This window comes from Chiloscyllium plagiosum, chromosome 15, assembly GCF_004010195.1.
Source record: "Chiloscyllium plagiosum isolate BGI_BamShark_2017 chromosome 15, ASM401019v2, whole genome shotgun sequence".
In the NCBI taxonomy this organism is placed as follows: Eukaryota; Metazoa; Chordata; class Chondrichthyes; order Orectolobiformes; family Hemiscylliidae; genus Chiloscyllium; species Chiloscyllium plagiosum.
Genome location: NC_057724.1, coordinates 3,817,714 through 3,832,215, shown reverse-complemented (window position 1 = coordinate 3,832,215; position 14,502 = coordinate 3,817,714). Strand labels below are relative to the sequence as shown.

At 42.2% G+C, this 14,502-nt stretch overlaps 1 protein-coding gene across 5 annotated transcripts in view; it reads left to right on the top strand.

Annotated features, from left to right (window-relative positions):
• Positions 1-14,502, top strand: part of glra4a (glycine receptor, alpha 4a) — a 57,804-nt gene that overhangs the window by 21,246 nt on the left and 22,056 nt on the right. For all 5 annotated transcript variants that reach the window (XM_043704302.1, XM_043704304.1, XM_043704300.1 and 2 more), the window contains exon 3: positions 8,336-8,403. In XM_043704302.1, the coding sequence (XP_043560237.1) occupies positions 8,336-8,403 (68 nt within the window). The remainder of the gene's footprint in view (positions 1-8,335; positions 8,404-14,502) is intronic.

Genomic DNA, 14,502 nt, shown 5'->3' with positions numbered 1-14,502 from the left:
TAAAATATCTGTGGGATCAAGAATTGGCTGGAAGCACTGGACAAAGCAAAGGCAATTGTTTTCTCCAATGTTCAGGCAGAGATATCGAACATATGTGTTCCACAATTGGCAACTTCCTTATTTTAGTTCTTCTAGTATAACGTGAATGCTGTCACCTTCGAGCAAAGGAAACATTTCACGAATGGATCCTGCCCATCGAGTGCAGAGGAAACACAATAGACAAATCCCAGCTGACCGTTGTTAGCCATTTAAACATTGAAGGACCTTCTCAGCGAAAGTGCAATTAACAATAACATGCACTCCAGCTCTCTGTTTGTCAAATCATTACAACCTTATTTCAAGTACATATTTAAATTACTCACCGAGTTCAGTTTCTGGTTAAGCGTAACTCCTAAGATGGGGGATTCCGTGATTGTAACGACAATGGATATCAGGTGATGAAAGCTAAATTCTTTATTGATGCTTATTGGCTGACGATGTAATGTGATAATGGCAGTTGTTAATTTTTCAGCCCAATCTGGAAATTTTCTAAGTCGTGCTGCATTTGGCCACAGGCAGCTTCACACCCTGCACACTATGTGAGATAGAGCTCTCAAAGATAGTGGAATCAAGGGTTATGGAGATAAGGCAGGAAGAGGATACTGATTAGGAATGATCAGCCATGATCATATTGAATGGCGGTGCAGGCTCGAAGGGCAGAATGGCCTACTCCTGCACCTATTGTCTATTGTCTATTGTGAATGGCATGGATAGAGTGGCAAATGTGAGGCTCTTTCCCAGGATGGAGGAGGGGCCAATTACTATGGGACACAGGTTGAAGGGATGGGGAATGGTGGAAATTTTAAAAAGACATGCAAGGCAAGTTTTTCACGCAAAAGGTGGTGAGCGCCTGGAACGTGCTGCCAGAGGAGGTGGTGGGAACAGACACAATAGCAGCATTCAAGAAGCACTTGGATGAATATCGGAGGAAATAGAGGGATAGGGATCCTATAAATGAATACACTTTTAGTGTTGGCACAGGCTTGGAGGGCCTGCTGCTGTGCTGCACTGTTCTTTGTTCTTTTGTTAAAGGCAGGACACTACTACTTTGAGTACTATAGCTGAGAACAAACACACCATTTCTGCCAATTTGCCATTGATTGTTCACCAAAGCCTGTGAATAAATTCATTGCACAAACTGCTCTCTGTGGCATTGCCCACTGAATAAACACTTGCATCAGTATAGAGCCCCTCACAACCTCAGCATGTCTGAAAGGGCTTTGTAATCGATGAAATTAGTTGGCCGTTGTAACATCGGAACAACAGAAAATTTACACACTGAGAAATTCCATAGACAGCCATCAGGTAGTGACCAGTAATTAGTTTAGCAATGTTGTTTACGTGATAAATATCGGCTGTTGCCTCAGGGAAGCCTCAAAGAATTGGTTGAATTGTTTCTTCTGGAATGGATTTAATGTATTGATCACTCATATAAAACTGAAGGTTTCACAGTGATAGATTTGTTGGGATTTGTCCCGCTCTTCTCCTGCAGAAGAAAATAAGAAGCAACTATTAGCTCCACTAATGAGGAAGAATTTTGTTCCTGTTTTGTTTGGCACCGATTCCTGCAAACTGTCCCCAAATTAGGCACAAAATGAACCATTGCTCCAGTGGCTTTCAAAAATTGGGAAGCAGTTAGATTTTCGACCAAGCAGCTCAATGTACCCAGTGAGCTACAAACAGAGCTGCTTGCTGAGGAATCTGGGCTGCAAATAACGAAGAGTTACTGCATTAAGAGAGGGAGGAGTCAACACATAATGACGGTTGAGACACTGGGTCAAAATCCTAGAACGACTCCCTCCCTCATAGAATTTTGGGCTTACCTCCACCAAATGGGCTGCTGCTGTTTAAGACTACTTTCACTGAGATGAGCAACAATGCTGGCCAATCTCACATCCCTTAAATGAATAAAGGAAAAGAGGATGAGATAGAGTGGAAATCTAGGAGGGGCAAGTGATGGGGGGAAAATAAAAAGGTGTAATAGGAATTTTAATAAGAATACAGTGCGGGGAAACTCTGTAATTAGGCAGGGCAGTAAAAGGCTCACATTGTTGTGGGAGATCTCTTACACAGCAATAAGGCTGTGTCTTAGGTTCAAACAGGACTGTGTGCTGAACATTCCGTTACATGATATTTGGCAGAGACTGATTATTTAACAAGACTAGACGATGAAGGACGGTGAGGGTGAATCAGGGCATGAATCTGTTAGGTTGGAGGTCACACTTTTCAGGACAGTCAGTCTGTCCACCCGTCATAGCTTCACACAATATCTGCATCCTTGATTACCAGGGACAATGCATTCAACAGGACAGGTATGAGCACACAGTTTGTGGTTGAATGCAGTTCTGCTGCTGCTGATGGTCCACTACAAGTTGTAGAATGCTCAGTATCAAGCCAGTATCCTGTTTTTATTGTACCATTTAACAGGGTATCAGTACTACACAAGCACTAATGATGATAGGGTTATGGTTAGGGATAGTTCAATTGATGTTATTCATATGGACCTAGAGTCATAAAGTCATGGAAACAGACCCTTCAGTCCAACTTGTCTATGCTGACCAAATTTCCCAAACTAAACTAAACATGCCTGCATTTGGTGCATATCCTTCTAGATTTTTCTGATTCATGCACCTGTCCAAATGTCATTTAAATGTTATAACCATACCCGCATCTACCACTTCCTCTGGCAGTTCATTCCACATATGAACCACCATCTGTATGAAAACATTGTCGTATGAGGACAGTGAGGAAAGATGAGGAAAGACTGAGACACTTGGGGCTGTTTTCATTAGAGAAAAGAAGGTTTAGGGGTGACTTGATTGAGGTGTACAAGATGATTAGGGGGTTAGATAGGGTTGACAGTGTGAACCTTTTCCCGCGTATGGAGTCGGGTATTACAAGGGGGCATAGCTTTAAATTAAGGGGGGGTAGATATAGGACTGAAGTTAGGGGTAGGTTCTTCACTCAGCGAGTCGTAAGTTCATGGAATGCCCTGCCAGTAGCAGTGGTGGACTCTCCCTCTTTATGGGCATTTAAGCGGGCATTGGATAGGTATATGGAGGATAGTGGGTTAGTATAGGTTAGGTGGGCTTGGATCGGCGCAACATCGAGGGCCAAAGGGCCTGTACTGCGCTGTATTCTTCTATGTTCTATGTTCTATGTTCTATTGTCCCTCAGATCCTTTTTAAACCTTTCTCCTCTCACCTTAAAATCATGCCCCCTCAATTTGAACTCCACCTCACCTCTCCCCTCCACCCCAGGGAAAAGACCTTTGTTGTTCATCTTATCTATTCCCCTTATGATTTTTACAACCTCTATTAGGTCATCCCACTCCAACATTCCAGTGAAAAAAGTCCCAGACTATCCAGGCTGTCCTTATAACTCAAACCCTCCAGTCCTGGCAACATCCTAGTGAATCTTTTATGAACCCTCTCCAATTTAATGATGTTCTTCCTATAGCAGGGTGACCAGAACTGTACACAGTGTTCCAAAAGTGATCTCACCAATGTCCTGTCCAACTTCAAAATAATGTCCTGACTCTTTTACTCAATGGTTTGAGCAATGAAGGCAAGCATGCTAAACACTTTCTTAACAACCTTGTCTATCTATCATGTAACATTTAAAGGACTATATATGTGAACCCCTAGGTATCTCTGTTTGACAACACCACCCAGGGCCTTGCCATTAACTGTAAAGTCCTGCCCTTGTTTGTTTTACCAAGATGTAATACCACATATTTATCCAAATTAAATTCCATCTGCAACTCCTCAGTCCATTAGCCCAATTGATCATGACCCCTTTGTAATCTTAGATAACCTTCATCACTGTAAACTATACCATTAATTTTGGTGTCATCACAAACTTACTAACCACGCCTTCTAAATTCTCATCCAAACCATTGAGATCAATGACAAACAAAAGCGGATCCAGCGCCAATCCCTGCAGAACACTGCTGGACCTAAACTTCTAGTCTGAAAAACAACCCTCCACCACCACCCTCTTGTCTCCTACTGTCAAGCCAATTCTCAAAGTCATTTGAAAAGATACAATGCAGTATGCTTATTGGCAAAATTCAGCCCAGAGATTAAAGATACAGGAAAAAACTTAGAGATAGAAAGCAAAGAATGGTGGTGAACTACTGTTTTTCACATTGGAAGGAAGTATATAGTGATATATTTCCGAAGTGAATATTAGAACCACTGCTCTTTTTGATATTTATATGAATGATCTGAGTTTGGGAATACAGGACATCTCTTCAAAGCCCACACATTACACAAAGGTTGAAAATATAGTAAATAATGAGGAGGAAGGTAAGAAACTTTGGGAGGATATAGCCCTCTGGTGAAATGTGTAGACATATAACAGATGAAATTTAATAAAGGGAATTGTAGAGAGGCGTATTGGTCAGTAGAAGGAAGAGAAGCAATATAAAGTAAATAGTAAGATCATAAACTGGGGATGTATGTACACAAATCTTTGCATGTGGCAGGACAAGTTGAGAAAGCTGATAAAAACAAAGTAGACAGATTCTTTGGATTTATTAATAAAGCAATGGAGATACAAAGCAAGAATGCTAAGCCTCAGCTGCACTGTTGTATTCATACTTTAGGGACAATGTCATGACAGTAAAGTGTGTATAGAATGGTGTCAGGAATGAGTGAGCTTATCTAAAGGGAGAGATTTGAGAAATTGGGATTTTTGTCCAGCGCTATTGCGAGATTTAACAGAGATGTTCAAAATTTCTAATTTCCTCTGAGAATACTCTATTTCTGCTGGTGGGAGAATGAATAAGTGCCGAAGATTTTGAATAACAATGGGCTATAGACTTCTGGGTGTAAGTACTTTCTGGCCCCCTTACTGTATTTCTACTGTTGAAGAAAGCATCAAACTTGAATAATTAGAGATTGCAACAAAGTCAACATTATAATTATGTGGAGGTTTAACCTTCATGTCGACTGAGCTAATCAAATTAACAAAACATAGCCTGGAAGATGAATTCATAGAAGGCTTTTGTGACAGTTTCCTGGAATAAATACATTTGGAATCAACTTGTAATAAAGTTACCTTGTACCAAGAATTATGCAATGTGGCAGGGTTAACTAGCAACCTCATAATTAAAGATTAATGGGGATAAAGTGATTGTAATACCATTGAATTCCATATTAAGCTTGAAAAATTGACTTACTTCCACCCCAACATTGAACTCTAAAATTAAGTAAAGCAAATTTGTCAGTAAGAAGAAAGAGCTGAGAAAATTTGTATGATAATAAATAAAGTGAAAATTTCAAGAACTAATTCATAATGCTCAACAAAAATACATTAAATTAGAAAAGCAAAAACTCAGTTAGAGAGGCCTGCCACTGACTTACTAAAGAAGTTGAGGATGGTATTAGATTAAAATAAGAAGCTCGTAATATTGCAAACAATAGTAAAAAAAACTTAGGATTGGGCATGTTTTGGAAACCAACAAAGAGTGATCAATTTTTTATTAAAACAGCTAAATCATAAACTCACCCTGGCTCTGTTCAGTCCCATTAATGCTTTCCAAATATTCTGTTATCAGGTCTTTAATAATAGGCTCAAGAATCTTCCCCATTACTGATACAAGACTAACTGTCTATAGTTTTTTTTTCTTTCCATCCACTTTCAAATAGTGAGGTGACAGTTTCCACTCTCCAATCTGTAGGAACTGCTCCAAACTTTATGGAAGATGATCACCAATGCATCTAACATTTTGAGACCCCTACCTTTAGTACTCCAGGATGGGAGACTATCAAGCCTTGGGTATTTGTCGGCCTTAACCCCATTCACTTCATTAGCACCATTTTCTGATTTCAAAGCATGAGTTCAATATGGACCTGAGTGTACTCACATGAAAAACAGAAAATTAACAAACGTTTCATACAAGCAATTAGGGAAGCAAATGGAACACTGGCCTTTCTTAAAAAGGGACTAGGATACAGGAATAAGGGAGTGTTAATATGATTGTACAGGGCTTTAGTGAGACTATATCTGGAATATCTATACAGTTTTGTTTTCCATATTTCAGAGAGAATATACTTGCTTTGAAGGTAGTTCAGTGAAGGTTCTCTCAGTTGGACCTTGGGATAAGAGGATTATTCTCTGATTTAATTGGGTTGGCATTCTCTGAAGTTTAGAAGAAGTGTAACATTTCAGTGAAACATAGAGGATTCTGAAGGGACTTGACAGGCTACAGACTGAAAGATTATTTCTGCTGGTCAGGGACAGCTAAATCACAGGGCAAGGTCACATGATAAAGGATGAATAATGACAAAGAGAAATTTCTTCACTCAAAGGGTTGTGAATCTTTGGAATTTTTGATCCCAGAGGATTGTGGCTGCTTCATCATGGGTATATTTAAATCTGATACAGACAGATTTCTTTCAATCAAGCCATATGCAAAATGGGTAAAAGACTAGAATTGAGACAGGAAATCAGACATTTCAGCCCACTGCCCTCCATTGCACACCTATATGCTCATCTTCAGTTTTTTTACCCCTGCCCTTTCTTTTTCATGCCCTCTCAGGAGTAGGCAGTATGAGGAGATGGGTGACAAGAATGGGAGTAGGTGGCCCAGGGCAGTGAGGCGTGGGAAAGGTCGAACCCTTGTTTTTTTAATTATTAGATTACCTACAGTACGGAAACAGGCCCTTCAGCCCAACAAGTCCACACCGACCCTCCAAAGAGTAACCCACCCAGACCCATTTCCCTCTGACTAATGCACCTCACACTATGGGCAATGCGAGGAGTGTGAACCCACCATGACCATGTGATTGTGGACTATGGTGTTGAACTGTTAACTGTGTTTCTGCTTTTTTAATAAGAAATTATTAACTATATTTTCCTTATTTTTCGGCTTTGTAACTAAGACTCTGTAGCTAGGTACCTTTGTACCAAAGACGATGATCTAAATGGTGACTTGTAAATCTTTCATGACACTCATGTGAGCATGTGACAATAAACCTAATTCAATTCAATACAATTCAACTCTTTAATACCATGACATATGGAGTGGTGGAGCAGACAACAGGACAGAGAACTCAACACCTGCTCCTATTTTCTCTAGCCTTTCCTCTAGGCACAACGTTAAGATACTTGGTCAAACAAAGCCAGCAATATGTTAAGAATTATATTTTATATAGTGGGAATGTGCTTTCTAAACAAATCTTGGAAGGCAAAGAAGTAGCAGGGCCAGGTGGAAAGAGCAGGTGAATGACCTCAAAGAGCCAGCATGCACACTACCAGCAGAATGGCCTCCTACTGTGCTGGAAGACTCTGTGGGTTCTTGAATCCCAGGGCCTGTGCCTACCTTTTGCTGATCATAGTGCCTCAATGTCCTGCTACACCAGGCTTCAGGACTCAGAGACACTTACAGTGACTTTATTATTGTGGTCAAGTTGTCCCGAACACTCACCCTACTTTAGACCCCCAGTGAACTGGGAAATCCTATTGATCTGATTGTGACTGGTGCTGCCTCAGCAGCAAATTGCCAGAATGGTAATATCAATCTCCTCTCCACTCTCCTCCCTCATTCATACTGCCTTCTGGATAGGTGGCACTGAATGGCTGTGTCTCTGCCCTGATGATTTACACCATGTAGGAATCCCTCATCAGGTGGACTGAAAATATAAGAAGGTTCTTATTCCCATTTAAATTGGGTGGAACATATCATTGATGTGTAAATGTAACATTGCCAGAAACAGTATAGATTGAGTGATGTCTAATCATAAACAAATATTGCAAAATGCATCCATATCTGCCATACAATCAGCCACTAAGCTATTGAAAATGGGCTGTCTGCACCACTTCCTAACCAGTGCAGAAGAGAAGCATTTCTGTCTCTCACCTTCTCTCTGTCCATCTGCCTTAACCTCTTTACCTCTTTTTTGATCTCTTGAACTTTTATATACTTGTCTGTGCTTCTTTTATTTCTCTCTCTCTGTCTCTCTTCTACTCTCTTTTTGTCACACCTCTAATTCTGACTTTCCTTTCACCTTCTCTCTCACCTCTAACCTTGCTTTCTAGCACTTGCTCACTCTCACTATCATTCTCTTGCCCTTGATCACTCTTTCCTTCTGGCCTCTATCTCTTTTGCCCTTGCTTTCTTTCTTTTTCACCTAATACCCACTCCCTTAGTCCAGCTTTCTATCATTCTCCCTCTTTGCCTTGGTCTCACTGTCTCTTACCTTCATCCCCTCTCTGTTTCTTATTGTCAACCTCTCTGTGTCAGTGTCTCTTTCTTACTCTTCTAACTATTGTATTCTTTGTTTTCCAGGTCCTCCAGTGAATGTCACTTGCAATATTTTCATTAACAGTTTTGGTTCAGTGACTGAAACGACCATGGTGAGCATTGGACTGGGTTATCTGTTTCAATTGTGTGAGATAGTGGCAATGATTACTTCACCGGCTCTTGCCCTGCTCTATTTTAATCACCTTCTTTGCAAGAACAGGTTTGCACCGACTGGTTTCCCCTGAAGGGGACACTCCAAGTTTTGGGTATGACTTGTTGTGCTGTCAGAAGTTGTATCTTACATGCACAAAATTAAACTGAGACTTTGCCTGCCCTCTCAGATGGATATGAAAGATCACTTGGCACATTTCAAAGAAGATAGAGGACTTTACCCCAGTGTTTTCCAATATTTATCCCTTTGGGAAAATCTAAACCATAGCAAAACAAAAGGGAGTGGGTGTAGACCATTTGACTGCTCAGATATGCACTGTATTCCATAAGATCATGGCTGATCTGCCCCAGGTCTCTTTAATGCTAACTCCTCATAGTGCTCAGCTCTTCAATACTTCAAGTCAACAACCTGCTGTCTCTCTAAATATCTCAGTGACTACAACTCTCCGCAGTGCAGAATTCCAGACATTCATTCCCCTCTGGGAGAAAAAATTGTTATGCATCATTGTTTCAATTGAGACTTCCTCAACATCCCCTAGTTCAAGCTATCCCCAACGATTGGAAACACCTTCTCAACATCAACTCTGTCAAGCTCCCTCTTGTCTGATTCAGCAAGATCACCTCATTCTTCTAAACTCTTAATGAAGACAGGCCCAACCTGTTCAGCAGTTCCTATTAAGTCAACTCTTTCATCCCAGGAATCAATCTTTTGAATCTCTTTTGAGCTCCCTTCAATGCCAATACGTCCTTTTTTTTTAAAACGCAGGGACCAACGTTGTACACAGTGCTTCAGGTCAGGTCTCACCAATACCCTGTAACAAGACTTTCCTATTTTTAAACTCCAACCCCTAACAATAATGGCTAAAATTTCATTTACCTTCTTCATTACTTTCTGCACCTGCTCCTAACTTGTTGTGTTTCACATACAAGAATGTCCAGATCCCTTTGTGCTACACTTTTGTTTTGGAGTCTCTCCATTTTAATTATAGTCTGCTTTTTGATTCTTCCTCTCAAAGTTCATGACCTCACACTTCCCAACATTAAACTCCATCTGCCAAGTTTTTGCTCCATCTATCTATATCCCCTTGCAGATGCTTTGTGTGCTCATCGCAACATGTCTTCCATAAGTTCTTACATCATCAGCAAATGTGGGTACATTACACTCTGCTTTGTCCTCAAAGTCATTATAGATAGTAAATAGTGAGAAGGATAGCCTTACATTACTAGGCTGGTTAGATAGGCTGTTCAGTGCAATTGGAATTCAATCCAGACAAGTGTGAGATACTGCACTTGGGCAGGGCAAACAAGGTAAGAGAATACATGATGAATGGTCGGGCCCTGGGAAGCACCAAAGATCAGAGTGACCTTGGTGTGCATGTACATTGGTCTCTTAATGTAGCGGAGAAAGTGAGGGCTGCAGATGCTGCAGATCAGAGCTGAAAATGTGTTGCTGGAAACGCGCAGCTAGTCAGGCAGCATCCAAGGAACAGGAGAATCGACGTTTCGGGCATAAGCCCTTCTTCAGGAAGGGCTTATGCCCGAAACGTCAATTCTCCTGTTCCCTGGATCCTGCCTGACTAGCTGCGCTTTTCCAGCAACACATTTTCAGCTCTTAATGTAGTGGGACAGGTAGATAAAGTGCTTAAGAAGGGATATTTACAAATCACCAAAGCATAGAGTTTAAGAGCAAGGAGATGATGCTGAAATTGTATATAATGTTCTTTAGGGCACAGCTGGAGTATTGAGCAGTTCTGGAATCCACATTATAGGAGGGAAGTGATAAGACTGGAGAGGGTGCCAAGGAGATTTACCAGAATGTTCCCTGAGCTGAAAGTTTTAGTTATGAAGAGAGATTGGACAAACGGATTATTTTCTTTGAAGAAGATACTGAGAGGGAACATGATTGAGGTACATAAAACTATGAAGGGCATAGCTAGACTACACTGGAAGAAAGTTTTACCCTTTGTGGAGGGATCAGTGACCAGGGGACAGCGATTTGAGAAAAGGGAAGGAGGTTTACAGGGGATGAGAGGTGGCTTCTTTTGCTCAGAGGGAGATGGGAATCCGGAACTCACTGCCTGTAATGGGTAGAGATAGAAACCTTCATAATGTTTAAGAAGTATTTTGCTGTGCACTTGAGACACTAAGATTGGTGGAGTAGCAGATAGTGAACGGGACTGTCAGAGAACACAGTAGAATATAGATAGATTGGAGAGTTGGGCGGAGAAATGGCAGATGGAGTTCAATCCGGGCAAATGTGAGGTGATGCATTTTGGAAGATCCAGTTCAAGAGAGAACTATACAGTAAATGGAAAAGCCCTGGAGAAAATTATGTACAGAGAGATCTGGGTGTTCAGGTTCATTGTTCCCTGAAGTTGGCAACGCAGGTCGATAGAGTGGTCAAGAAGGCACATGGCATGCTTTCCTTCATCGGATGGGGTATTGAGTACAAGAGTTGGCAGGTCATCTGGTTCAGCCACATTTGAAATACTGCATGCAGTTCTGGTTGCCACATTACCAAAAGGATGTGGATACTTTGGAAAGGGTGCAGAGGAGGTTCACCAGGATGTTGCCTGGTATAGAGGGCGCTAGCTATGACCAGAGGCTGAGTAGATTAGGATGATTTTCATTAGAAAGAAGGAGGTTGAGGGGGAACCTGATTGGGGTTGACAAAATCATGAGCGGTGTAGACAGGCTGGATAGCAAGAAGCTTTTTCCCATTGGGGTCTCAATTACAAGGGGTTACGAGTTCAAGGTGAGAGGGGAAAAGTTTAAGGGAGATATATGTGGAAAGTTCATCACACAGAGGTCGGTAAGTACCTGGAATGCGTCTCCAGCAGAGGTGATAGTGGAGCGCATGATAGCGCCATTTAAGATGTATCCAGACAGAAACATGAATGGGCAGGGAACAGAGGGATACAGATCCTTAGAAAATAGGCGACAGATTTACATAGAGGATCTGGATTGGCACAGGCTTGGAGGGCTGAAAGGCCTGTTCCAGTGCTGTAATTTTCTTTGGAGAAAGTGAGGACTGCAGATGCTAGAGAACAGAGTCAAAGAGTGTGGTGCTGGAAAAACACAGCCGGTCAGGCAGCATCCGAGGAGCAGGAGAGTTGACATTTCGGGCATAAGCCCTTCATCAGGAATGATTCTCCTGCTCCTCGGATGCTGCCTGACCAGCTGTGCTTTTCCAGCACCACACCCTTCGACTCTAACTTTCTTTGTTCTTTGAGATACTAAGGCATACAAGGCGATAGGGCACGTGATGGAAAATGGAATGAGAATAGTTGGGTGGTTGGTTTGGACAGGTGCAGACTTGATGGGCCGAAGAGACGTTTTTCTGTGCTGTCAACCTCTATGATTTGATGACTGTATGATATTGTGAATAGTTGATGCTGAGAACTGAGCCTTATTATATTTTTCAAACCTGATAAACACCTTATTCTCAAGCCTTTGTTGTTTGTGTGTTAACCAAGGCTTTGGTGTAAATACTCTGCTCATAGCCCTCTTGATATCAGCAGGTTAATCCGACACAGGGGAAGGGTATCACAAGCTGACCCATCTTGGGCTACAGGGAGGTCACCCACAACCACTTGAGCAATTGGACGTGTTAATTTGTCTTCCAAGCTGTGGCTTCTGACAAAGTCACATCAGATGCAAATGACAAATATCTGGGTTTAGTCAGACTACAAATTCCTTCCCCTGGAATTTAATGTCTTTGGACAAAGTCACATGATGAAAACTTGGATCTTCACAGGACAGCCGTGATTGCTGCAATCACAAATTCCCTGGGGTTGACACTGCTGTGTATTTCTGCTGGCTCTTCTGAGTTCAGCTTTCACAAAAATATGGCAGCAAGGAGGCACTATGGTTCAGTGGTTAGCACTGCTGCCTCCCAGCACCAGGAGATCTGGGTTCGATTCCAGCCTCTGGCTACTGCCTGTGTGGAGTTTTCCCATTCTTCCCATGTCTGGGTGGGTTTCCTCTGGGTGCTCCAGTTTCCTCCCACAATCCAAAGATGTGCAGGTTAGGTGGGTTGGCCGTGTTGAAATGTCCATTGTATTCAGGCTAGGTGGATTAATCATGGGAAAATGTAGGGATATGGGTCTGGGTGGGATGTTGTTTAGAGGGTGGGTATGGAGTTGCTGGACCGAATGGACTGATTCCACATTGTGAGGATTCCATCTGCACCCACCAGGGACAGAGTAACGTCAGCAGGGGGCACCCACTTCCAGACACAGGCATGGCCATCTTAAATCTCCAATATGCATGTGAGAGTTAATGGGCAGGTGCTCAAGTGAAGAGATATATAGTACAACCTTAATTATCCAAATTTTGGATTATCTGAACAAATTATCGAGGTCCCGTAAAAACGCTATCCATTATCCAAACAATCTGTTATCCAAACTCTCAGTTATTCGATCAAAATACTCCCTGCCTGTCTTGTTCGGATAATCGAGGTTGTTCTGTATTCTGTGCCACAAAATGGCTACCTTGCTGAGTTTCTTGCCATCAGTGTTTTCAGGGAATGGAACCCAGCATTGATGCTTTGCATTCTGCTGCATTTGTTGGTGTTGAGGGTTGGGGTGAGGTCAGTGTATCCATCTAGGTTGGAGAGGTATTTGGGCATGTGGTAATCCATCAGATCAAGATCCTCCACATGGAGTCTTCATTGAACATAAAGAGGCCATTGCACTGCAGTCACCTCAAGGGACTGCCTCATCAGGAATTTCTCCATGTACAATCACCTAATGGAGGGATTTACAGGGTGGCTGTTTGGCTGTGTTATGACTCACCTTGCCTGCAGTTTTGGTCTCTTTATCTGAGGAAGCATGTCTGGCTGTGGAGGGAGTGCAGCGAAGGTTTACCAGACTGATTCCTGGTATGCAGTAAAGACATGTGAAGAGAGATAGGATCGGTTAGGACTATATTCACTGTATTGTAAAAGAATGAGAGGGCATTTCATAGAAACCTACAAAATTCCAACAGGAAGACAGGGTAATTGCAGGAAGGGTGTTCCTGATGACCAGAGAGTCCAGGGTCACAGTCTAAGGATATGCAGTATGCAATTTAGGACTGAGACGAAGAGACATTTCTTCACCCATAGAGTGTTGAGCCTATGGAATTCTCTACCACAGAAAGCAGTTGTGGCCAAATTATTGAATGTTTTCAAGAAGAGTTAGATTTAGTTCTCAGGGCTAAAGGGATCAATGAGTGTGCACACAAGTCAGGAAAAGGTACTATGTTGGATGATCAGCCAGGATCCTATTGAATGGTGAAACAGGCTTGAAGGGCTGAATGGCCTACTGCTGTTCCAATTTTCCACGTTTCTAGGGCCACCAAGTCTAGAGTAAGTCTTGAACTCAGAGCTTTTAGCGCAAACGTAGGAATACTACCTTCAAAACCATCTGGTGGGGGGAGTCAGATCTAGACAGAATGGATAGCCAGTTTTGGAATCAGGAGGGTAGTCAAGAGGATGTGGCTAGAGGGGATATATCAGAGCATCAGAGAGGTAGGCATATAGTCCAGGCTGGTGAGAGCAGAGGGATTGTGATAAGTCCCATGGAACAAATAAATTACCCATTGGAGTATAAGCTGTCTAGGAAACTCACCCCCAAATCCATTATTCCAGGTAAGATTTAACACCATATTTCTGTCATCATCTTGTCATGGCTTCCAGCCAAATTCCAAAGCAAGCAAGCAAACGTCCCAGCATCCTATCTTTCCCCATTTGCACCACTCTCTTTCCCTTTCTCTCTCCCCTCTCTTGGGAGTCGAAAAAGTCTATCAGAGCAAACAAGCCCAGAATGGCAGCCAATGGACTGAGTGGTCTCCTCCTCTGTGTCCAAGTCCGAAAGCTTGACCATATCTAACCGTCCCATTACTTTATGCTGTTTTTGCTTTAATTTCTCTTTCCTTCACACCACGCCACACCCCAGCCCAAGCCTGGGGTCTGTATTGAATGTGACCAACTTGACAGTCAGTGAGGGATCCTGTGATTGTCAGGTTGTGGGCTCATTTACTTTGATCTGTTGAGTAGC